Source organism: Pogoniulus pusillus, chromosome 11, assembly GCF_015220805.1.
Source record: "Pogoniulus pusillus isolate bPogPus1 chromosome 11, bPogPus1.pri, whole genome shotgun sequence".
Lineage (NCBI taxonomy): Eukaryota > Metazoa > Chordata > Aves > Piciformes > Lybiidae > Pogoniulus > Pogoniulus pusillus.
In genome coordinates, this window is record NC_087274.1 from 27,221,377 (window position 1) to 27,244,674 (window position 23,298).

Genomic DNA, 23,298 nt, shown 5'->3' on the forward strand with positions numbered 1-23,298 from the left:
CCAAATAAGCTGATTTACAGGAGACAATGTTAGCTCTGCATGATTAAAAATAATACTTGTTAAAAAAAAACCTTTCCTATTGGAGTAGGCAAAAATGGTCTTTTAAATGTTTTTGGTAGAGACTGAAGATTCTAGATCTGGTTATTGAACAGGACTGACTGTTTCCTGCTGTGAAATGGTTTCATGTCACAGTTTGGGGTAGAGAAGACCCAATTGTTTGTACAACAGCTACTGAAGTTTTTCTTTACTTTATTGTAAGGCATTGAGTAATGAACTCTTGATTATTAAAAAAATTATATCTTGTCTGTGCTTTTAAAATGTGAGTTGAACTGAAGCTTTTGCCAGGAAGCTTTGTGTGTTTTGAGAGATGTTAATCAGCAGTAATCATGTGCTATGATTTATTATGCATTACAGTCAGATGTCTGTTTCTGATCCCCTCTCCTATTCCTGCTCTTTGGGGTTTTTTTCCTCCTAGGAAGACGTAGGTTGAGCTCTCTGTCATCATGTTGCTTCTATACCCTTCTGCTGATGCACCTGATTTTTCTTTCACATATATTTTTAGCTTTTTTTCAGTCCCTTAATTTTGGTTCAAGTATTTTGCTTCAGATTGCAAAATGCTAACTCGAATTTCCCCATTGTACTAATCAAATTAAATTTACTCAATGAAACTAAAAGGCAGATGGGCTGTCACATGCCATCCTATATTGTACATTTAGTTCCTTTTTAGCTCTTTATCAGTCAGCAGAGAGAATTACTTGGTGGTGCTTCTTCTGGAAAAGTGTTTAGCTTTGATTTGATTAATCAAAAAACGGATTCTTCACGTTTTCTTTCATGAGCTTGTTTTTGTTTGGTTTTAATTGTGCCTTATTTTAGTTTTTCTTACTTTTTTTTTCCCCCCTAACCATCGCCTACCTCTACAGCAAAAGGTGGGAAGAGCAGAAGTGCTCCCAGCAATATGCATTTTTTTCTGTGCTCTGGAATCTTTCTGGGGTTTTTATGTTTGTCTGAAGCCGTGGGCATAGATTGATTTCATCAGTGCCATATGTAGAGGTGTTATGAATTTTTTTGCTGAGGACCATATCAGCTGGGTGGATAATACCTATTGCTCTGTGTGTCAGTGATGGTTCCTAGAAAGACTTATTGGAGTTACTGTTTCTAGAGTGTGTAGACCTGTTCTAGTTAATTATCTGTTGCTGTCTATGTTACTACACCTTGCTTGGAGTATTCACCATATGTATGCTTAGTTTATTTCTTGATGCACTTCATTCTCATTTTTTAGTAATAGAATATTCTGTTAGTTTTACTTTTGGGAGTTTTACTTATTTTAAGATGAAGATTAAGTCATTTAGCTGTTTCTCTTAAGACTGGTTCATCTTTAGAGCTTCTGTACTGGTTTTACACATCCTTAATTCAAGGCCTAATAGAAGTTGAAATGGGTGCTACATCTCTGTGGCCAGTTCATCAGGACTCAGATTGCAAAATTTCCAGGGCTTGCTGGGGTTTTTATGTCATTTATTAATCTTCATGGGTAGAGATTGTAGAACTCTGCAGAAGATTAAACTCCTCTGCCTGTGAGCTGAAGCTGTTCTGTAGGTAACTGCTTCTTCCAGCATTTCCTGCCCTCTGTTATTTATCAAACTGAAGCAACCTTATGCTTGGAGATTGCTACTTCATCTCTCTTCTAAGAGTTGTGTGATACTGTTGTTGCGCTCCTGGCTTTGCTCATCAGCAGTTTGCTTGAGGACTTCATAATCCTTCTGAATAGAGCTTTTTTGTCATTGTTAAAGAAAATAAATCATGTGTTCTCATTCTAGATACTGTTCTGTTGTCCTTCTCCATCTGTAGGAACAGCAAACGTGAGCACGCAAATGATGTACATGAAGTGTTTGTCTTCCACCTTTTCTTTCACTTCTAAGGCTGATTTTTTGACTCAAATAGCTAAATGGCAGATGAAAGATTCAGTGCAGCACATTTAGCTGAATGCTTGTTCTCCTTTCCCTTTGAATACCAACTGATAGTCCTCACTTCTAGTTTCTGCTATCTCAGTTTGGGTGATAACTTGTTATCTGTATGCATTCCTCATATTTTCACAACAAATTATCTCTAGTTGGGCCTTATAAAGCATTTGAAGTTACATGTTTTAGTTCAGATGGCCAATTCAGTGCTCTCCCTCTACAGAAATCTGCTGAAGAGATAAATCTTTGCTGGTCTGAGCAGTACTGCACACTACTGCTTGCCATGCTCAGAGCTATGCTATGGGTAGATAATAAAGCACTGAAAAGCAGTTTTACTCAGCAATATCTTCAATGCATTTGACATCTAAAATAGTGAGCTGATGGGCAAGTTCAGATGTACCTGTGCTATTCTGGGCTGAAATCCGTGCTGGGAAATGGTGCTCCTAAGAGATGTGGGCAGTGCTAAGTAACACCATCAAAGTTAAAATGGGTTCATTTAGTTTCTGAGGAGCCAGTTCACATCAACAGTGCTTAAGCTGCACAATCAGTTGGATGTTTTAGCAAGTAATTGCTGTTTGTTAGAGGTGATCTGGACATGCGATCAAAGACTCTAGTGGTTTTTCAAGACATTATCTATCACAGCATATATTCAGCTGCTGATATTCTGCCAGTTGCTTAAGAGTCTGAACCAAAGAAGAGATTCTTTTTGAAGAACACTGAAGCTTACTTAAAAAAAAATACTGCCAAAATGAAGTGGAAAAAATAGCTTTATTCAGACCTGGTCCTTAAACACTTAAAAATTGGAAGTATTTCTGCAACTAGATGAAAGTAACTGATGTCTTGGGAGCAAACACTTCTCAACCCTCCCACTTACAAACAGAGGGAAGAAAAAAGGACAGGGGTGCTTGCAAAGAAAAGCTCTTAAATATTACATCTTAATTCTTCAAAACTTGTGTATAACAATTTATCTGTGAGATACATTACTTTAATGTGCTTATTATAAGGCTGCTTGCTTTTGGTCCTTAACATTCAGTATGCTAATTTAACTCGAGGTTGTTTACGTAATTTCCCACCTTCCACTTCAGTTTTGCTGTTTGATGAATTTTTCTGGGTTGTGTAAGGTGGAAAATTAAATGCTACAATTACAGATGGATGCTTTTCACTTAGAAAATGAAAGGGAAGATATCTGTGACTGTGAGCGAAGGAGCAGTTAACCTCTTTGCTGTGAAACAGACCCAGGAGAGGAGGTATCTTTGGATGTGCAGTTCCAGCACGGATAATGGTTAATTATTTAAAAGTAACATCTGTGCTCCTAGAAGAGATTCCGTGTCAATGAAGTTGAGAGTAGGAGACGTTGCAGACAGTGAAACAATATTGCAGAGCTGTGAATCTCTCTCTTCAGTTCCTTTGTTGGGGGTGGAGGAGCAAAGAAGCTTCTGCTGCACACTCAGTCTTGAGGCATTGCAAGAGCTTTTATCATGTTGAAGTGAACGCTAGACAAATATTGCAGTGTAGAAGCTTTTCATCTTGTGCTCTGCATCCCTTATAGAAATCTTGGATTCTGTGAGTCTCATTCTCTGTATTTTACACTCCTTTGCTCCAAGCTGGCTAAACGTTGCCTCTCCTGGCCTATACCAAGTGCTGTTGTAGGGACATAATTTTTGAAGGACATAGACTGTGCCTGGAGCTCTGCTATTTTTGTAATTACGATTTGGAGGGATGTGGCATGTGACAGAGTTGGCTCAGCATCCTTTCCAGTTCAGATGCAGTATGGTCAAGTGTGAAGAAGCTGACGGACCAAAAGAGTCCTGGGTGGTATGAAGTGAGGAAGGTCTTCTTCACATTGATATTTTTACATCTGCAAGACTTGTTTTCATGGCTTATTGTCACCAAAATTTCTTTATCACTTTCTTTATTTCAGCTTTTCTCCAGGTCTGCTCCATTGTTCCTTCTTTTCCCTTCGCTCCTTTTCATTCTTCAGTATTGTTTCCCAAATATTTTCTCAGTAAAAGTTCTGGAATTAGTCTGATGTTCACTGTTAAGTGGTTCCTTCTTCTAAGTTCCTATCCTTTTGCATGTCTGCCTGCATACCCTCAGCAGCAGTTAGAACATAAGCTCCTGGGGCTACAGGTAGTTGTTAGACAGCTCTTTATAATGACCAGGAGAGTGCCTTTGTTTGTTGTATAATCATTAGACATTGCTCTAGTGAGAGTGTTTAAATGGTAACTGCTCCCTTTTGAAGTCTTATCTCAGACTCATTACCATTGTGTTCTTCTTTTAGAAAGAAAGAACTTTCAACTACCAAGAAAGATCGAGTTAATCATTGTCTAACAATATGTGAAAACATAGTTGCTCAGTCCTTAAGGTAAGTCTTGATTTAATAGCTGCTTTCGAAAGTTACGTTATCTGGAGGCTTCCTGATAATTCCTGGTTTTAAATGCTCAGCTTCCTGTTTCAAATGGCACCATTTTGTTTTGTTTTTTTCACCAACCTAAAATCTACAAGTTTTACGTTTTTGTTTCAAGCATTGGTGGAGTTGGCATTACCCCTCTGCCTGAAGGAAACTGAGGCATGGAGGTAAAATACCTGGCCGGATTATGTAGGAAAGAGCAGGGAAGTTATTTCCTGCCTCCTAATTATTTCCTGCCTCCTAATTGAATCCACTGAATGTCTCCTCTTTCTTGACTGTGTATAACATGTGTGTACTTGGATTATGAAACCCCTCAAGACCAGCGTGCAGTGTTTGCTTTCCCCAGTGTACACTGTAATTTTTGGTATTTGTTTAGAAATTCTCCAGAGTTTCAGAAGCTGCTGGGAATTGCAATGGAACTCTTCCTGCTCTGCAGTGAGGATGCAGAATCTGATGTCCGGATGGTTGCTGATGAATGCCTTAATAAAGTTATTAAAGTAAGAACTTATATATATATGTACTGCCAGATTTTACTGATTGGTGTTGCAGTGCTCTGTCTGAATTCACACTGATGTGCTTGTAGTTGCTTTTCTTCTTGATGCCAGTATCTCATAATGCAAGAGGTTAGGGAGGCTTCTCGACTAAATCCTGTGTGTGCTCTTAGGAGAGCTTTTCATGCCTCAATCGAGATATCAAGCTTGTCTCCGCTCATTCATTCTTCTAATCTGTTCTTCACTTATTCATTCACTTTGTTGTCTTCAGGTTAGCTAAACCAAGAGTATAGGCTTATCTAAAATAATCTTGTTGTATGGAAGAAATACTCTGTTATTGTTCTGTAATATAAAGATACCTAACATGAGGAAAGGGAAAATATTGTTAGAAAGCTGATCAAAAGATGCACTGGCTTCACAAAGTAGTAGTGTGATTTCCTGAGACTTAGAGGAGGAGCTTTTGGGCAATAGTTTGGATCAATATGGTCTTCAGGAGCTTGGTTGTTACCCTGCAGTGATCCAGAATCTTATCGGAGAACAGCAGATGGGCATTCACATGAGGTCAGGCAAGTCTAAATCATGATTTCAAGTGTCTTAAAATGAGCCTTTTGAATACTTGTTGCGAGGTATTGCTTCAAGGACATGTTTCCCTTCACCTGCCTTTCTTTCCCCCCCCCCACCTTTCTTTCTAAAGGAGTTGACCTTTGAGTCTGCCTGCATAATTAATCTAGTTGATTCCAAGTCCAAGTGCTGTAGAAACATCTTAATAGTAATTTTCTTTAGCATGAAGAGGTATCTTGAATCAAACAGATAAAACATCCCAATTTCTACAGTGATTTCTCTCAGATCAGTTCTATTTGTTCGATGTGATAGAATCCTAGAATGGTTTGTGAGAGACCTTAAAGATCATCTAGTTCCAGCCCCCCTGCCATGAGCAGGGACACCTTCCACTAGACCAGGTTTCAGGTTATTCAGAATATTTGAGTTGAGGTGAACTGAGAATTGCTACTCAGTGCTTACATGAATTTCCCATACCCTAGTTCATAGCCAGGCAGCAGGTTCAGACTCCAATGCATGCTCTGCTGCAGTATGCTTGACTGGATCCTGGCATTTGATCCTTACGGTGTCCAGGACACCTTGTAGTAACAAATAAATGCAGGAATTGGGCTGATTTGTGAAAGAAAGCTTTTTCAAGGGCTGCTGAAGGCAATAGAACACACACAACCTTAATTTGGGAAATAGGAGGAGGTGGGAATGTATAGCAGGGAAAACTTTGTACTGTTTGTGAGTACTATTTTTGTGTGTTAATATTCTATTCATGAGTATCTATTCCTGGCAACTTCCAGAAAGCACCTTGGGTTGGCTCTGCTTGCAGCCTGATCCCATCTGGCCTTTTTTAGATGGAATGGGTAAAGCAGTCAAGTGCAAGTAACTGTTAGCATTTGTGAAATTCATGCACATTTCTGCTTTGTATAAAAGATAAAGGTGTCTGACTGCAGTGTTCAGCACCTTTCCTGGCTACACATCAAGTTAAGCTCTGTGCCTTTTTGAAAGCTGTTTTACTGCAAGTCTGATGTGGTTCCTGCCAAGTGCCTCCTCACTCATGCAATACCTTCTCAATGCATTTTATTGCAGGCTTTGATGGATTCCAATCTTCCTAGGTTACAATTAGAGCTGTATAAAGAGATTAAAAAGGTGAGCTTTTATCTTTTGTGTCCTTTTGAAATATGTGCTTTAGTAAGTTTTAGTGTATTTGGACATGACTTAAGTGTGAATAGTGTGTGATTTTAATATCTAAGTCAAATCTTCACTTTGGAAGGATTTGTGAGTGCTTAAATGTATTACTCTACCTAGTTGTTCACTATTGGCCCCATTGCTTAGTTTAAACCACTGCTGAAAGCTTCCCTGGCAGAAAATGTGTGAACATTTGGTGTGAACAGCAGTTTGAGCTAACCTAAGTGATTTTTCATCCAAGCCAATAAGGCTAATTTGTGTTTGCTCCACTGACTGAGCTGGAAGGAATAACTTCCATCCAAAGGCTGATGCGAAGTAGGTGGAGGACATTGATACTCTTACTCTGACATAACTTCTTGGAGGAATCATTTGGTCAGGACTAGAAATGACCTGATACAAGTTTAAACTACTTTGTGAATATGTGATGTGTACTTGGAGCTCCTGTAAGAAGCACAGGTAAAAATACTGAAGCATCACTCTTGGCACGAGAAGTCCTCGTTTAGTTATGTCCATGGAAAGAATTGAAATATATGACTGGAGAAGAAAATTGCTGCCTTTAGGATAGTATCACTGAAATCATCTCTCTTGCATCTATAAACATGTAACAAGGCTGCTAAAGAGAGAAAATAGAGGCGTTACTTACCAGTGGTGCTGTTGCTTCTTGCTGAACTTTTTTGGGAGTGATAGAGCTCTAGAAAAATGAAGTGACAAAAGCGGTATGGGTAGCTTCTGTCAGATATGGACTACTTCTAGCCCCTGTATGAATATCTTACTATACTGTTGTACTTCAGGGTGGTACAACATTTTTGAGGAAATAGAAATGGATTTCTAGCTAATTGGAAAAAACCACACCCAAGAACATAAACCAAAATTGCTAGGAAGTTTCTACATGTTATGGTCAGGTGCAGGAGGAGATACTGTGCTGTTCAGGTGGCATGTGCTTCTTGAGAGAGGTAGCAGGCATAACAGAAGAACTCAGCAAAGTGAATTTTGTTCATGCATCAGTTGGATCACATCAGGAGCCTTGCCAGAATATGTTGTTTGGCTTTGAACCTGAAAAAAAATGCACAGTTTGTAATTCAGATGGAAATGTTTTTCACTTGTCATGCTAACAAGGCTGTGAGCCTTTGATACACTAGCTGAAGAAAATAAGAAAGAAATGACAGTTTCTAAACATCTCAGCTCAGTCTTCAGAGGGACTTCATTTGAGAAGCATTGTGGTTTGGCTCAGACTAAATGAGGTACATAATTTCTCGTAGACATGCATTGGCTTCCATAGTTCTCTGTGTTTCACAGGATCACAGAGTGTTAGGGGCTGGAAGGGACCTTGAAGGATCATCCAGTCCAACGCCCCTGACAGAGCATAGTCATCTAGGGAAGGTCACACAGGAACACATCCAGGCAGGTTTTGAATGTCTCCTGAGAAGGAGATTGCACAACCTCTCTGGGCAGCCTGCACCAGGCCTCCAGCAACCTCACAGTGAAAAGGCTTTTTCTTACCTTCCTGTGGAACCTCCTCTGCTCCAGGCTGCATCCATTGCCCATTGTCCTGTCATTGGACATCACTGAGCAGATCCTGGCTCTGTCCTGACACTGCCCTGCACATCTTTATAAACATCAATGAGGGCAGCCCTTGGGCTCCTCTGTTCCAGGCTAAAGAATTCCATCTCTCTCAGCCTGTCTTCAGCAGGCAGATGTTCTGCTGCCTTCAGCTTTGTGGCTCTGTGCTGGACTCATTCAAGCAGTTCCCTGAGGCCCTTCCTGAACTGAAGGGTCCAGAATTGGACACAGTATTCCAGATGCCCCCTCACCAGGGGGGAAGAGAACGTCTCTTGACCTACTAAACACACCCCAGGATTCCCAACAATACTAAGGAGGATCTGTCTGAAGGCATGTGGCTCAAGTCAGGTGCACAACAGGAGGTGTCAGTACAGATAAATAAACTTCAGGATGCAGCCATTCTGAGTGATACAGATCAGGAAGTGGATTTTTCCATTCAGTGCACTCAGGAGCTGAACATTATTTGAGTATCTCCACTGCTCTCAATTTTCTGCTACATTTCTGTCTCTGCAAGTGTTGCAGTGATTATTAGACTCACATCATTAGCGTTCCTTTGTTGGTTGATGCCCTTTGCTGTGGTTGTTTAAGCTGGTTCCAGCACGGTGGAAGACTCAGATGTTTTCTTAATGTTCTGTAATGATTTTGGGTCGTTTTGAAAATTCCTGATACCAGCTAGAAAAGTGAAGGCAGTCATGGAGCTGACTTGGCTTCTTTTTGTCTGAAGGAAATTGCTTCCTGACACCTTGCATTTTTTTTTCTGTTCAAGTAAACTGGTATCAAATTCCAAACTACTTAATGTTAGAGATATTGTTTGGGAAATGGCTTTGTGACAATGATATGCTCTGTCTAGAATGGTGCTTCCAGAAGTCTACGTGCTGCTCTCTGGAGATTTGCTGAGCTTGCCCATCTAGTTCGGCCTCAAAAGTGCAGGTAAACACTTCCTAGTAATGGAATTTCCAAGGAGCATTTAATGAAATAGAGATACTAACGAAATGTGGTTGTTGTCTAGTTGTAAACATCTAACTGGAAGGTTGGAAGAATTGCTTTCCATGTTATTTTCTCTGCAGCAGCTTGGTTTGATTGGCTGGTTTCTGTTCAGTGGGGTTTTAGCTCTGTGCTGTAGGTGACTCTGAGGGAAGGAGGGGAGAAGCCTATGAAGAAAATGGGATGGATTTTTTTTAAGTGTATTCTTCCCTTTGTGTCTGTAAATGGTATTTAGAAGAATACTGTGGGTTTTGTCTGCCTTCTACATAGCTAACAGGTGCATGGCTTTTTTATAATGATTTAGTGTTATTACAGGATTTGAGCATAAATCAAAAGTTGTTTTGATGGGTGCAGTTGTTGTGACCTCACATTTTTCTCCCTTGCCATGCCTAGGCCATACCTGGTGAACCTTTTGCCCTGTCTAACACGGATCAGTAAGAGACCTGAGGAGTCAGTACAGGAGACACTAGCTGCAGCAATACCAAAAATCATGGCAGCCTTTGGCAATTTTGCAAACGACAATGAGATCAAGGTACCTCTCTTTAACCTCTGTGCTCTCCCTGTGGTGTCTGAAAACACAGCCACTGCCAGAATGTTAAAGCTGCATATCTGAATTAAGGCAAAAGCTGCCCTTGCTTGAGGTATGTTAAATAATGCTTTGAATGAAAGAAAAACACATTTGCTGCCTTCATAATCCACTGTTTCCTTTTCTTACCAAAACTTAAGTAAGGTCTCTTTGTTTTCAGGTGTTACTGAAGGCTTTCATAGCTAATCTTAAATCCACTTCCCCTACGATCCGTCGAACAGCTGCAGGATCGGCTGTGAGCATCTGTCAGCACTCGCGGAGAACGCAGTATTTTTATGCCTGGCTATTGAATGTACTTCTAGGTAAGGTTCAAGACAAATAACAGATGTGCTTTAGATATAAGTAGCATGATTTTTTTTTTTCCATATAAGACACTTATCTGTGAGAGGTTTTCAGGCAAAGCAAGGATACTTAGTTAAGCTGCTGAAGAGGACGCAGATGAAGGGAGCAAGAGAGTCTCGATCACTTGATGGAAGCATCAAGTATGACAAAAAGCCTGTTCTGGTGCTTGACAGCCCTTTCAGTGAAGAAACTTTTCCTAATGTTCAGCTGAGACCTCTCCTGGTGCAACTCAAGGCTGTTTTCTCTCATCCTATAATTTGCTTCTTGGAAGAAGAGACCAACTCCCACCTTGTTCCTTTCAGGGCACTGTAGAGAGCAATGAGGTCTCGCCTCAGGCTCCTCCTCTCCAGACTAAAGCCCAGCTCCCTCAGTTCATCCTCAGAGGACCTGTTTTCTAGACTGGCTTTGCTATATTTGTCAGGATTATTAAATACTGTCTATTTTCAAATGGTTTTATGTAGAGAAGCTTCTGAAGTTGTTGCTAAGTTTTGGTTGTTTTGGGTTTTGTCTCTTAAAGAAGCTATGAAAGGACATTTGTGTTGAAACTATCCTGTGTCACTGAGTGATTTGACTGCTTTTTCACTCCCAGGCTTGTTGGTTCCTGTAGAAGATGATCACCCTACTCTTTTAATTCTGGGTGTTTTACTTACACTAAGGTATCTCATACCTTTATTGCAACAACAAGTGAAGGATACCAGCCTGAAAGGCAGTTTTGGTGTAACAAGAAAAGAAACAGAGATTTCACCTTCACCAGAACAGCTGATACAGGTAAGATAATAATAACCATGAATTGGAAGGAAAAGAAAGAATTGTTGCATAAAGAATCATACAGCATGAGTTTGATGTTGTGCATTCTGAATTCTTTTCTCAAATTCCTGTTGGTAAATGATAATTGGTGCAGTGACTGGAATTATTGATACATAATGACTACAAATCCCAGAAAAATACATCAGCACAACTTCTTAGGTGTTCCCAAAGGAACTTCATAATCATTATGATGTTCTTTGGTGTGATAACAAATGGCAATAACAGACTTCTGCCAAAAAAACAATTGAATGGCTCCAACCAATTGACATTTTCCTCTTGGAAGAGTGTAGTGAAGATCAGATAATTTTTAATGCACTGCTGAAATTGATTGTGCACTGTGAGGAGAAAGGTAGCACGTTGTGTTTTCAGAGAGACTTACTTTGGTACTTGGTTGGGTTTTAGGTTTATGAATTGACTCTGCATTACACTCAGCATCAGGACCATAATGTTGTGACTGGAGCTTTAGAATTATTACAGCAGCTCTTCAGAACACCTCCACCTGAACTTCTGCATGCTCTGACTGCTTCAGGGGGTATTGCACAGGTCAGTGTATCCAAAGACGAACCTGCCAGCAGGAGCCGCAGTGGGAGCATAGTGGAACTGATAGGTAAGCTACACTTGTAATGATTCGAGTAAAAGCTTGAGCATACATCACCAGCTCTCTTTCTCAGGATTAGCTGAAAGTATGAAGGATAAAATGAAACGTGTGAAGTTGTGCATGACTGTTATTTTTCTCCCCAGGTACAGTGAAAGGTTTTTTAACTCCTTCCTTTCAGTGGGTACACTCACTGAGTAGTGACCAACTCCAGAGTAGTTTTTACTGTTTATGTTGAGGTAGTTGGGTTACACACAAGTTAACTGTGATGTCAGTTATTTAATTCCCCCACCACCACCACCAAAATAATGTTCTTCTCAGCAAGCATCTGACAACTGTGATTCATAAAAAAGCAGATCTAATCAGAATTTATATTAACTGAGAGCTCCTTGCTGAATGCCCAAACCAGCATGAAGCTAAAGCATGACTTAAGTTATCTGTAACCATTCGAATGAGCTATCAGTGTTCTTACCTGTGGAGTGCATGTCTTAAAGTTGTCTCTTAACTGCTGCTTACCTGGTTTAAATGAATCAGTCTCTGCTTGGATTTCTGTAAGGACTTCTGTACTGAAGTAAGGGGTCATTCTATTATTGCTGCTATTAGAAGGTATTTCATTAGCTAGAAGCAACTATGGCAGTGAAATTTAGAGCATACATTTTTAAAAGTAAACTTGGCACAAGTGGCATAGAAAAATAAAAAGTCATTTGGGGAATGATCCAAAAAACTTGGACCTCAAAAGCAACAAGTTTGCTGTTTTCTTCCTGGCTTTGGATTAGCTTTTTGTTTCCTCCCATTTGTGGCTATTAGAATTCCTTCATGATTTCAGCAGCTCTGTCCTTGCCCTGATGTGTTACTTTCTGTGATTTGCAGCTGGAGGGGGGTCTTCATGCAGCCCTGTTCTTGCAAGAAAGCATAAAGGTGATTATTTTCAAAACCAAATCTTTAATTCCATTCCTTTCTGATGATTATTTTTAGACTTTATTTTTATTTTTCCCTTTTTCCCTCCCCACTTCATTGTCTTGCTGAACTTTGGTCTTCGTTCGCAGTTGCCTTTGTGTTAATCACTGTAAACCCTACAAGAGCTCTGATGCAATTTCTGATATTGCAATCAGGATGCTCTAAAATTATTCCAAGCAGGATAATACTTTTTTTTTGTTGTTGTTGTTGTAGTTCACTGGCAAATGGTGATGAATATTAATGCTTTTTTTTCACTTTTAAAGAGCACATCTCTGAACAGGGCATTCTTCCTTTTGATGGTAATACTTAACCTTAAATGGAACTCACCAGTTAACCTTTCTGGCTTTCTTTGGCCTGGCTCTTTGGTTGGTTATTTTTTAGTTCTTTCACTACTGCATGTGTTTGTTTGCATGCTTCAGTATGATGCCTTTTCTTTTCTCTTCTTGATGATTAATTACATACATTTTGTCTTACTGTATATATTTTCATAGCGCTTAGAGCTGACTTTAAATAGTGCTTGTGGATGCAGTGACTATAGTTTAGACATGACAGAATGAAAGAGGGGGGGTTCTGAAATAGGTGTTGCTGCAACAGCCAAAGGTGAGACACAATGCCAGACATCAGAATAACAAGTAGCACTTAAAGGAAAAATTAGTTATCATTTTGATACTTTGAATTGTTGGTAGTCTTTAATGTAACTTGGAAATATTAATAGTAGTGTAAATTCAATTTAGATACCCATTAAAACCCTATCCTTTCCTTCACTCAGTGGGAAAACATATATGAGTCATCAGCTTTTATTCTTTATGAGGGTCCTGGTATGTGGATTCTGTGGTCTACAACAGTATCTTGAATTTGAGGAACTCTGCTTACCATTTTGTGCTTTGTACGGGTTTCATTTCAAGCTGTGCATTGTTCATTCCCAACTCCTCTCCACTGTGAAAAGGAGGGGAAACCCAAGCCTGTTCCCCAGTTCCTACTTGAAGTCATTTTGCAGTCTACTGCCATCTGGAGTAGTAGGCTTCTGCTTGTTGGCCACGGGTGAAACTTCTCCACCTGTAACACTCCTTTATGGCAGGGGTGTAAAGTGGTCTTCAGAAGTCTGTGACCCTTATATAAGAGCTCGGATATTCCATATCTTTTCAGTCTTGCTGCTTCAGAGCCACTTTATTTTTGACCAGCTGACCTACAATGGTTGGTTGGTTTCAGCTTCAGAAAACTGCTTGCAAAAGAGGCTGAAAACTCATTTTGAAGTGAAAGCTTATCTTCTGCATCTTAACTCTTTTTATTTCCTCCCCCTCAAATAATGCAAAACTACCCTATTTACACATACAAAGAGCCTGATATGCCTAATAAGTGGTTTTTTTAGTGTCCTTCAAGTTTCACTTCTAAAGGTGAATAGCTGTGGAAAGCAGAAGAGTATCCTGGCTTGTTTCAGTGAAGTGGATGTAAATGTGAGAATGGGGAGTAATATACCATCTTTCATGCTTTTTCTTGGGAGCTCTTAGCAGGATTTTATCTTTGATAGGAGCATGTAGCTCTCAGTTAAGTGCTGTTATTTAACATAGATGGAAATGTCATGGTTACTTTTCTGCTGTACTTACAGGTTTGAATAGCATAAAAGGTTTTAGAAGACACCTGTATGTTGCTTCTGCTATGTATGAAAGCAGTTGTGATAGAGAAATTAAACCAGAAGTCTGTTAATGTTTCTTTTTTTAACCCCCTGGCAATTTAAATGAGGTGTAAAAGAGCTTTCCTAGAGTTATCAGAACATGGGTATCTTGTGTGGTGAATCTTAAGAAGACTGGTGAAGTTTACTGTAGATGGCAAAGCAGGCTTCTCTCCAAGCAGTTATCAAGAATCCTTCTCTCAGCAAGTGACCTATGAGATGTGGAAGGATGGGGTCAGTAGCTACCTCTGTCTCATTTACAGACTTGTCAGTGCCATTATGTCCTTAGTTGGCAGTGTGCATCTGCAGGTATCTTCCTCTTTCTGCTGCCTCTGTTTTAAACAGGTATTACTCTAGTGAGTGAAAGAACTCTGTCATAATTGTGTTAAATTGTAAGTGGTTCTCATTTTTCCTGTGGCAAAAGCCTCTCTGAAGATTTTTGCCTCACTTGTCCCTGGATCTTAATGGCTATTGTCCATGGTTCATCATCCTGTCCCACTTATGTTGCCTTGTGCTTCTAGTCTGTGCTGCTTTTCCCTTCAGGTGTTTTCCATTCTGTTGTCACTGGACTTCCATGCCCCAAACTGCAAGTAGCATTTGATAGTTCTCATAGCCTTAAGGAGGAAGAGGTTAATTGTTCTATTTCTTGTGATGCTTCAGTCTTTCTGAGCTGTAGGCAGGCATCCAGATGCTAGGTATCCACACTGATTACAAGTAGAGCATACTTGATGGAATTAGTGGGATCTTCAATATGGGCCACAAAAATAAACTGGAATGAATAAGGTCCTGAATGGTTACACTGTTCAATAACATAACTGTGTGCTTCCTTGTCACTGCTGTTTCTCTCCTACTGAGATAGTGAGGAGCTCAGTGTTCACTTTCCTTTCACTTTTCCTTCTGTTACTTGTCATAGCTTTGAAAAGTTATTTGGATAAACCTTGAAAAAAATAGATTTCACATCGAACTGACTTCAGCTGTTCAGCATCTCAAGTTTACTGTCACTTTGAAAAACTGTAAAGGTTTTCTTATGTAATTTTTCAGGTAAAGTACTTCTTGGTGAAGAAGAAGGTTTGGAGGATGATGCTGAAACCCGGTCAGATGTCAGTGCTGCATCCTTTGCAGGTAGCTGCCTTTCCCTTCAGCAGTGCAGCCAAGCAGTGTTGCTACTCACTACAAATCCATTCTTTAATTGCTCTGTGTGAAAGATGAACACGAAGTGTTACGGTGGCTAGGAAGTGGATGAGCACTCAAGAGACATGCTCACGAAGCTGGAACTGTCCATAGTATATAACTGACACTTACTTGAGGAAGTTGACTGCATTTGTTATGCATAGACACTCATAGTGAGCTAGTGGTAGAGGTGGATTGGCATCCTAGAGATAGTTATTTCTCTACCTGTTGTTGAATTCTTTAGTTATACACTTTCTGTATCGTAGTTTAACATGGACATCACATACTAAGCCACATATTAAGTGTGAAATGCCAGTTTGAACACTTTGTTGAATCATAAATGTCTGTGTTTTGCAGCTTCTATGAAGGGTGAGATAAGCAGTGAACTAGCTTCTTCATCAGGTGTCTCAACAGCTGGGTCAGTGGGGAGTTCAGCTGCCGACCCTACTGGCCATGATATCATTACTGAGCAGCCGCGTTCTCAGCATACATTGCAGTCGGACTCTGTGGAGCTGGCAAGCTGTGATTTGACAAGCACAGCTACTGAAGGGGAGGAAGATGATGTGCTCAGTCGAAGCTCCAGCCAGATCAGTGCTGTGCAGTCAGATCCCACTATGGACTTGAATGATGGTACACAGGCTTCCTCACCAATCAGTGATAGCTCTCAGACTACTACAGAAGGTCCTGACTCTGCTGTAACCCCTTCGGACAGTTCTGAAATTGTAAGTGTGCAGCGGGCAGAGGGGGGATCCCCTTCTACTGAGGGGCCAGACATATCTCGGAGCTCTTCCATGGAGGGCCCAGACTTGGATTCGTCTCCTTACTCGTCTTCTACTTTTCCATCCTCAGCTAGTAACAGTGGAAAGGTCAGCAACTCACAGCTCTACTTGAGAGCTTGACCTCCTTTTAACACTTCCACTTCAGTAGTAAAAACTGCAAAGCTGTTATTGATCTGTTCACTGAAGAGGTCATGTGAAGGCACTGACAGATTGTCACTCAGTGGAGGCATGTCAGCATCACTGTCTTGACATAAATATAACCTCTTAGTAGCATGTTGTTAACTTTCTATAGGTGTAGTAATGGTTGTTTAGGTGCAGCAGGAGTATTGGAAGTGTTAAAGGGTGAACAATCTGTTTGGAGTGTCAGAGGAATACTTTTGGAACCTAATGCTTCACATAGTCTTCTGCCTGTGCTTTCACTTGGCAACACAGGAGCTAGAGGGGCACTTGTGTTTGGGATCAGGGAGCAAGAAGAGCTGCAGGGGAGGCAGTGCACCACACGCTTGACGTTCTTACTGTTAATACCTGAATTCACAGTTCACGTTGGGCACTGTCACATGTGACTGTGACTTCTAGCAGGCCAAATGCTGGAGAAATGAGGGGAGCTGCTCTGGAGCCTGCATGCGGCTGTACACTTATATTTATCAAGCTCATATTTGCTTTCAAGTTACTTGTAGATTACTAACACTGCATGTTTGAGATTGGGTATTGTGTTAAGCTGAGTTATTTTAAGTCCTCTCCTTGCACTGTGTAGGTTTTGGAGGGTGCTGAAGGACAGTATTCTGGAATGCAAATTGGACAGCTGCAGGATGAGGAAGATGAGGCTGCAAATATTCTCCAAGATGATTCATCGGAGTCTTTCAGAAATTCTTCTATCGGTATGTTGATGAATGGGGGGTGGAGGTGGAACAGGTAGAGCCAGAACTGGTGGTACCTTTAAGGCAGCTGGTACCTTTAAGGCAGGTGTTTGAGGTGCTTCTGCTGTCTAACTTCCAAGGGATTGAAGATTCTCATAATGGATATGAAAAACAGACAAATAGACCGAAATGTAAAATCGGGAATATATTTCAGCACTTCTAATCAATCACTTGTTTTGATCACTGCTAATTTATTTTTCATGTTTGTATAATTAAGTTCAATTGAAGTACTTCTAATCTGCAGCTAAAATGGTATTTCATGAATTGCCTTTTTGCTAAAGCTCTTCAACAGCCTCACCTGTTGAAAACCACCAGCCATAGTAGGCAGCCTTCAGACAGCAGCGTAGACAGATTTCCAGCAAAGGAAGATGCAACAGAGCCCGGTGATCATGAGAACAAGGTGAGGAGGAGTCACAGTGGTCTCGTTTGGAGTTTAAACCAACAAAGTTTCTAGCAATACAGTTACAGTTACGATTACGTTGATGATGTAAATGAGGGGTGAACGTGGGCAGTCTGTGTATGTGGTGTGCTTCATTACAGATCAGATGGGAAGAAGTAACAGGAAGAAATTCCTCCACATGAGCGTGGTGAGGCACTGAACAGGTTGCCCAGAGAAGTTGTGGAGTCTCCAAACCTGGCAGTGTTCCATCCAAGCTGATTTAGTAGGAGGTGTCCTTGCCCATGGCAGGGAGGTTGGAACTAGGATTCAGTGAAAATAGCTGGGGTTGAATAGTAATAGTAAACCTGAGTTACAGCCTGGGTTTCATTCAAGGTAAGGTGAATACACAAATGCTGATGTCTTAAATGCAATTGCCAGCAAAACTTTCACAGAGCACAAACTTCTGACAACACAAACTCCTTTTGTCTGTGCATTTGTTTGTCACCTGAAATATCTTTGTGTTGCTTGGTAGCTCCTCAGCAGTTACTGTGTCTTACTCTTTGAGCCTTTCTTTATAGAGAAATACTCAGGCCATTCCAACCACAGGTTACTGATTACCTCCCATGTGTTTTATGAGTTCAGCTTTGGATCTTATTCTGAGCTGGGACAAAAGGACTTTTGTTTGTAGCAGACAGTGTTAGTTTAGTTTTGGCTGCAGTTGATCTCTGAAGGTGAAACTGCAAAAGGTTGTCAGCCTTCTTAGGGGAGCAACTTAGGAATTACTTGCTTCTAATGGAAAGTTTTCCAGAGATGATGTTTTGGTGACAGAAAGTGATTTATCAGGCTCCTTCAGATGCAAGCAGTGAGTCTAGGTAATTTGAAAAAATTACAGAATGATTATTGTTCCTGTAATAAAATCAATCCAATTGTGATGCTGGATAGAAACTTGCCAAAAGCATTGTTAGGCTGACAGCCAGGCTTGACGATCTTGGATGTCTTTTCCAACCTTAACGACTCTGACTACATTTAAAGGCCTTTGGAATAGCTATTAAACACTCTTTGTATTACTGCCCTTATCCATTTGTGGAATGTGCAGTCATTCTAAGTTTTCTTTGGCAGAATATTTTATGTACATTGAAGATGAACTTTTCTCTCTGTATAAACTGTCATTTGCCTTCAATAGCCCTCCAGGGTAAAAGGAGACATAGGCCACTACACCGATGGAGACTCCGCTCCTTTAGTGCACTGCGTTAGACTTCTGTCTGCCTCTTTTCTGCTTACTGGGGAGAAAGGAGGTAAGTTTCTGTTCAAGCCTCATTTGTTCTTTGTGTCTCTCAGTGTATAAAGGTGGAAGTGTGCTCAATTTACTCTCTGGTTTTAAATCTATTGGAGATTTCAGAGGTGATGTGGGTTTTGGTTTTTTTTTTTCTGAAAAAGTCCTGACTTAAAATTTTGTAGGATGAGAGGAAATGACATGTAAGTGTTGTCATTTTTCATGTGTTTTTTCACATGAGAGGATCAAAATGATTGTTAGAGGTTACTCTTTGAGCTCAAAAGAGGAGTTACTTACCTTTTCAGCATAATAATGAAATGTCAGGGGGGGATTTTCCAGAAAGCTTCTAGTGCTGCTTCCATTTTTTTGTGTCTGTGTCATGATATATGACCAAAGTGAGCATTTAAGATGTTCTTTTTCCTTTGTCTGAACTGTTGCTTGTTTACATGCTCTGTGAAAGACAGTGTAGTTGCTGTATTCTCAGCAATGAAAGAAGTGAGTTGGAAGTGTGTGTGCATTCTTAGCTGGTTGTTTTCTTCTCCTTTTTGAATAGAAAAGCCATGTGTAACTGATTCCTCTAATAAAATGGAACTACTCACTCTGCCTTTGTATTTACTTTGTCTTGGTTGAGCTGTTTGTATCATCCAGAGTTACTAGTTAACTTAAAAAACCCAGGAAGCTTTTAATTACCTGGTTTATTTATTCATTCTTCTCCCTAGCTTTAGTTCCTGACAGAGATGTGAGAGTCAGTGTAAAGGCTCTGGCAGTGAGTTGTGTTGGAGCAGCCATTGCACTTCACCCCGAGTCTTTCTTCAGCAAACTGTATAGAACACCTCTTGAAGCGATGGGAGAAGAGTATGGTATGTTGCAGTTCACATATTCCACTTACACAGTCTGCTTGGGTTTTTCAAATAAGTCTGGTGTAGTATTTACAAGCAAATAGTGCATCAGTTGAAAGGAACATGCCATGCCACACTGGTAGTGAGATTTAGGGGTTAAGTTTCAGTTGGATGAACTTACACAGCTTCTCACAGGTTGTTTAGTGCAGCTGCTTATAGAAGTGGTTTGTATCTCTTGTAAATGGCTTTTAATTCACTTCTGCTCATCTTATAGATCATTTATGAGTCATTAGGTTCATTTTTGTGAATGCTACAGTATGATCTGCAGGAAGCTGCAGTATTCAGCTTTCTTGGTACTGATGGTGGCAAAGGTGGAGTGTTGACTAAAACTCTTCTTAGGTTTTCCCCAAGCATTTTGTGTACAACTGAACTAAATCCTTGGTGTTTTTATGCGTGGTGATTGGTCTGGGTGGTATGAATGATCTGTAGATTACATGCCAAGGGGGTAATGCAAGGTAGAAGACAAGCAGTCATGTTGTGAGTGTGATGGCATGGGTTGGTACCTCCACTGAAACATCTTTAGGGCTCAGTTAAGTCTGAGACAAGTATTTTTAAAATAAAGTAGCTGTAACTTCTTTTCTTAGAAGAGCAGTATGTATCAGATATCCTGAACTACATTGACCATGGAGATCCCCAGATCAGAGGAGCTACTGCAATTCTGTGTGGAACAATTATCAACTCCATTCTCATTAAATCCCGCTTTGATGTGGAGAAATGGCTGACTCGCGTCAGAAGCTCGACAGGTAACAATACAGTTACAAGAGCCCATTTTTGTTTTTAACATAACCAGAGTCCTCTTCCATTGCTCTAATTTATTTGTTTTTGTTGTTGTTAGGAAATCTCTTTTCCTTGGTAGACTGCATTCCTCTGTTACAGAAAACACTGAAGGACGAGTCCTCTGTTACTTGCAAACTGGCTTGTACAGCTGTGAGGGTAAGCAGAGGGAGTTGTTTATTTGCGCCGCCACAGATCACAGGGACATTATTCATTCACTGGGATCTTGCTGTGCTCAGGTGTAAAACATGAAGGAGAAAAAAGAACTTCTTCCTTAAGAACTGTATTGTAGAAAAGATGAATTCAGGCACAGAAATGGAGGAACAAAGAGCTGCAGAATTGTGATGTTGGTCAGACTGTGTGGCAGTATAATCTAACCATGATTTTTCTAGTCATAAATCAGCTGATCTGAGCTGTAATGTTACATTAGCACTGCAGGATGGAATTGCAGAAAAGGAATCTAGACTAAACAAGGAAGTATGAATGGGTTATACCTGCTCATGGCCTGTGTTGAGAGACCAAAAATGAAATTTGAGTACTGACAGCTGAAACAGGTCTGGAGTTGTAATTTTAAAGTGAGGAGAGTCTCAGTAAAGTTCCATTTTTTTCGAGTGGGTCGAAAGGTCCATCAGACAATCTGTGAGTAGAGCAGAATTTGTGAGTGAAACTTGGAGCAGCTGAATTTTCTTTCTTGAACACAATCTGTGAAAGGTGCTCCTGGGAGCTGGTTTTGAGCAGCACCTAATACAGGGCTTGTGGTATTTAAGACCTGTGAATTTTAGACCTTGCTCTTTGGAGGATCGTCCTCTCATCTCTGAGATTCATGTTCCTCTCCAGAGTTTAAATTCAGCAGTAGGTTTTAGTAGTTCAGATGGAGCTGGTGCTCTAGCCTTGCAAACTACCAAGCTTTGGCACTTGGTCCTGGCTCTTAGATGATTTATTTACAAGTTAATCATCTATAAACAGATATTTATGGTGACTTAAATACTTGGATTCAGAAAACCCCTCCTGTAATGTAACTAAAAGTTGTGTTGTTTTGTTTTTTTCTTTTCAGCATTGCATCATGAGTTTATGTAGCAGCAGTTACAGTGAATTAGGTTTACAGTTAATTGTTGACCTCCTCACTCTGAAGAACAGCTCCTATTGGCTGGTAAGGACAGAACTTCTGGAAACACTGGCAGAGGTAGACTTTCGGTAAGTGTTGTGTTTTCCTATGGCTGTCATAGTGCAGAGATGCTGTGTGTAGGAAACTGGAGCCATCATGGAGCAGTTTCTTCTGGAACACTGAGTTTCATAAAACTAATTAATAGAATCACAGGATCAACCAGGTTAGAAGAGACTTCCAAGTTCATCCAGTCCAACCTATCACCTCGCCCTATCCAGTCAACTAGACCATGGCACTAAATGCCTCATCCAGGCTTTTCTTGAACACCTCCAGGGATGGTGACTCCACTACCTCCCTGGGCAGCCCATTCCAATGCCAATCACTCTCTCTGTGAAGAACTTCCTCCTAACATCCAGCCTGTACTTCCCCCAGCACAACGTGAGACTTCAGACCAATCATTCCTACATGAAATGTATGAATGCCTTTGTCAGGTTACCACTGACTTCATTGCCAAGCCCAAACACTATAGGAGTTGCTCGTTCACTGCTCTGTTTTGTCATGTCTTCTGTAAATCTGTGATCAGAGACACCAGATAATCTGGAAGCTAACCTAGTTTTCATGTCCAGTTGAGTGTGTTTTTAAAGAAAGAGTCCCTGACTTCTTGTCATCTCTTGCCAGCTGCCTTCTTTTACTCAGTTTGTTACACTGAAAGAAGCATGGCTTTATTTCCTTTGTTTGTATTCTCTCATTTTTTACAGCTTCTTCCAAGCTGAAAACCAAGGGATATTTCTATGACCATTATTAGTCACACAGAGTTGGACTCTTTCTGAATAGCTATAATTGGATTGTGTTGCCATCTTCTGAACAGTCTTGATTATTTTTTTCCATGTGTGGTGTGATGGTTTGGGTGTTACCTGCTCCCCCCATCCTCAACACATTTTGGCAATCACCCAGACTAGACTCAGCAGCTCTGGAAATTGAATGAAGCTTCATATTTACAGCTTAGCACAACATATAAGCAGATATTTACAGTTATATACAGAAATATACAACTTAAAAGGTAATACAGAAACACAGCACCCCTCCCAGAAACCTGAGTCCCCAGGAGGGGCTCTCAACTGCCCTTCCGCCTTTCCTCCCACCCCTCTCCCTTACCACAGATCTTGCCTTATGCCCAAGGAAGATTGGAGGGTTGGCCAGGGGGGTTAGGAAGCAGGTGGATTAGTCAAAGACAGCAGGTTAGGTTAGAGAGAGAAATGCAGCCCACAGTCCAGACAGAGAGCATCTCGCTTACCTATGTTTGGATTCTTGTTCTTATACATCTCAGCAAGCCTAGGAGTGAAGTAGATATCACCACTGTTTCTCTCTCACAGCCTGTAATCCAATTCTTCTCACCAAAACTCTCTAGCTAGCTTCAAACTAGCACATGTGGAGGAAGAAAATGCAATTACAGTCACAATGTGTGAATAACTTTTTTAAATTAAAATAATTCTTCTGTTACACTGGCCAGTTACTGGTTCAGCAAGTAGCTTACCTATCTTACTGGTAGCCTCAGGGAGCTGGGGTTGTTCAGCCTAAAGAAGAGAAGAATCTGGGAGGACCCGAGAGCTGCCTTCCAGTACCTGAGGATATCCTCCAGGAAGGCTGCAGAGGGACTTTTCATAAGGGTGTCTAGCAGTAGGACATAGGAAATGGTTTGAAGCTGAGGGAAAGCAGGGTTAGACTGGAACTTAGAAAGAAGTTCTTCAGTACAAGGATGGTGAAACTCCAGAATAGTCTGCCCAGAGAGGCTGTGGTTGCCTTCTCCCTGGGGGTGTTCAAGGCCAGGTTGGATAAGGCTTTGAGCAGCCAAGTGTAGGTGAGAGGTGTCCCTGCCCATGATGGAGAGGTGGGAGTAGGTGATCTCGAAGTC

General features: G+C 40.7%; 1 protein-coding gene across 1 annotated transcript in view; it reads left to right on the forward strand.

Annotated features, from left to right (window-relative positions):
* The window catches only part of HTT (huntingtin), a 76,393-nt gene that overhangs the window by 2,964 nt on the left and 50,131 nt on the right, over positions 1-23,298 (forward strand). Inside the window, exons 2-19 of the mRNA XM_064151601.1 lie at positions 4,237-4,320; positions 4,742-4,862; positions 6,492-6,551; positions 9,001-9,080; positions 9,528-9,666; positions 9,881-10,022; positions 10,652-10,830; positions 11,272-11,476; positions 12,335-12,382; positions 15,132-15,212; positions 15,618-15,982; positions 16,794-16,917; positions 17,238-17,356; positions 18,519-18,630; positions 19,328-19,468; positions 20,092-20,250; positions 20,343-20,440; positions 21,336-21,475. Coding sequence (XP_064007671.1) covers positions 4,237-4,320; positions 4,742-4,862; positions 6,492-6,551; positions 9,001-9,080; positions 9,528-9,666; positions 9,881-10,022; positions 10,652-10,830; positions 11,272-11,476; positions 12,335-12,382; positions 15,132-15,212; positions 15,618-15,982; positions 16,794-16,917; positions 17,238-17,356; positions 18,519-18,630; positions 19,328-19,468; positions 20,092-20,250; positions 20,343-20,440; positions 21,336-21,475 — 2,397 coding nt within the window. The remainder of the gene's footprint in view (positions 1-4,236; positions 4,321-4,741; positions 4,863-6,491; positions 6,552-9,000; positions 9,081-9,527; positions 9,667-9,880; positions 10,023-10,651; positions 10,831-11,271; positions 11,477-12,334; positions 12,383-15,131; positions 15,213-15,617; positions 15,983-16,793; positions 16,918-17,237; positions 17,357-18,518; positions 18,631-19,327; positions 19,469-20,091; positions 20,251-20,342; positions 20,441-21,335; positions 21,476-23,298) is intronic.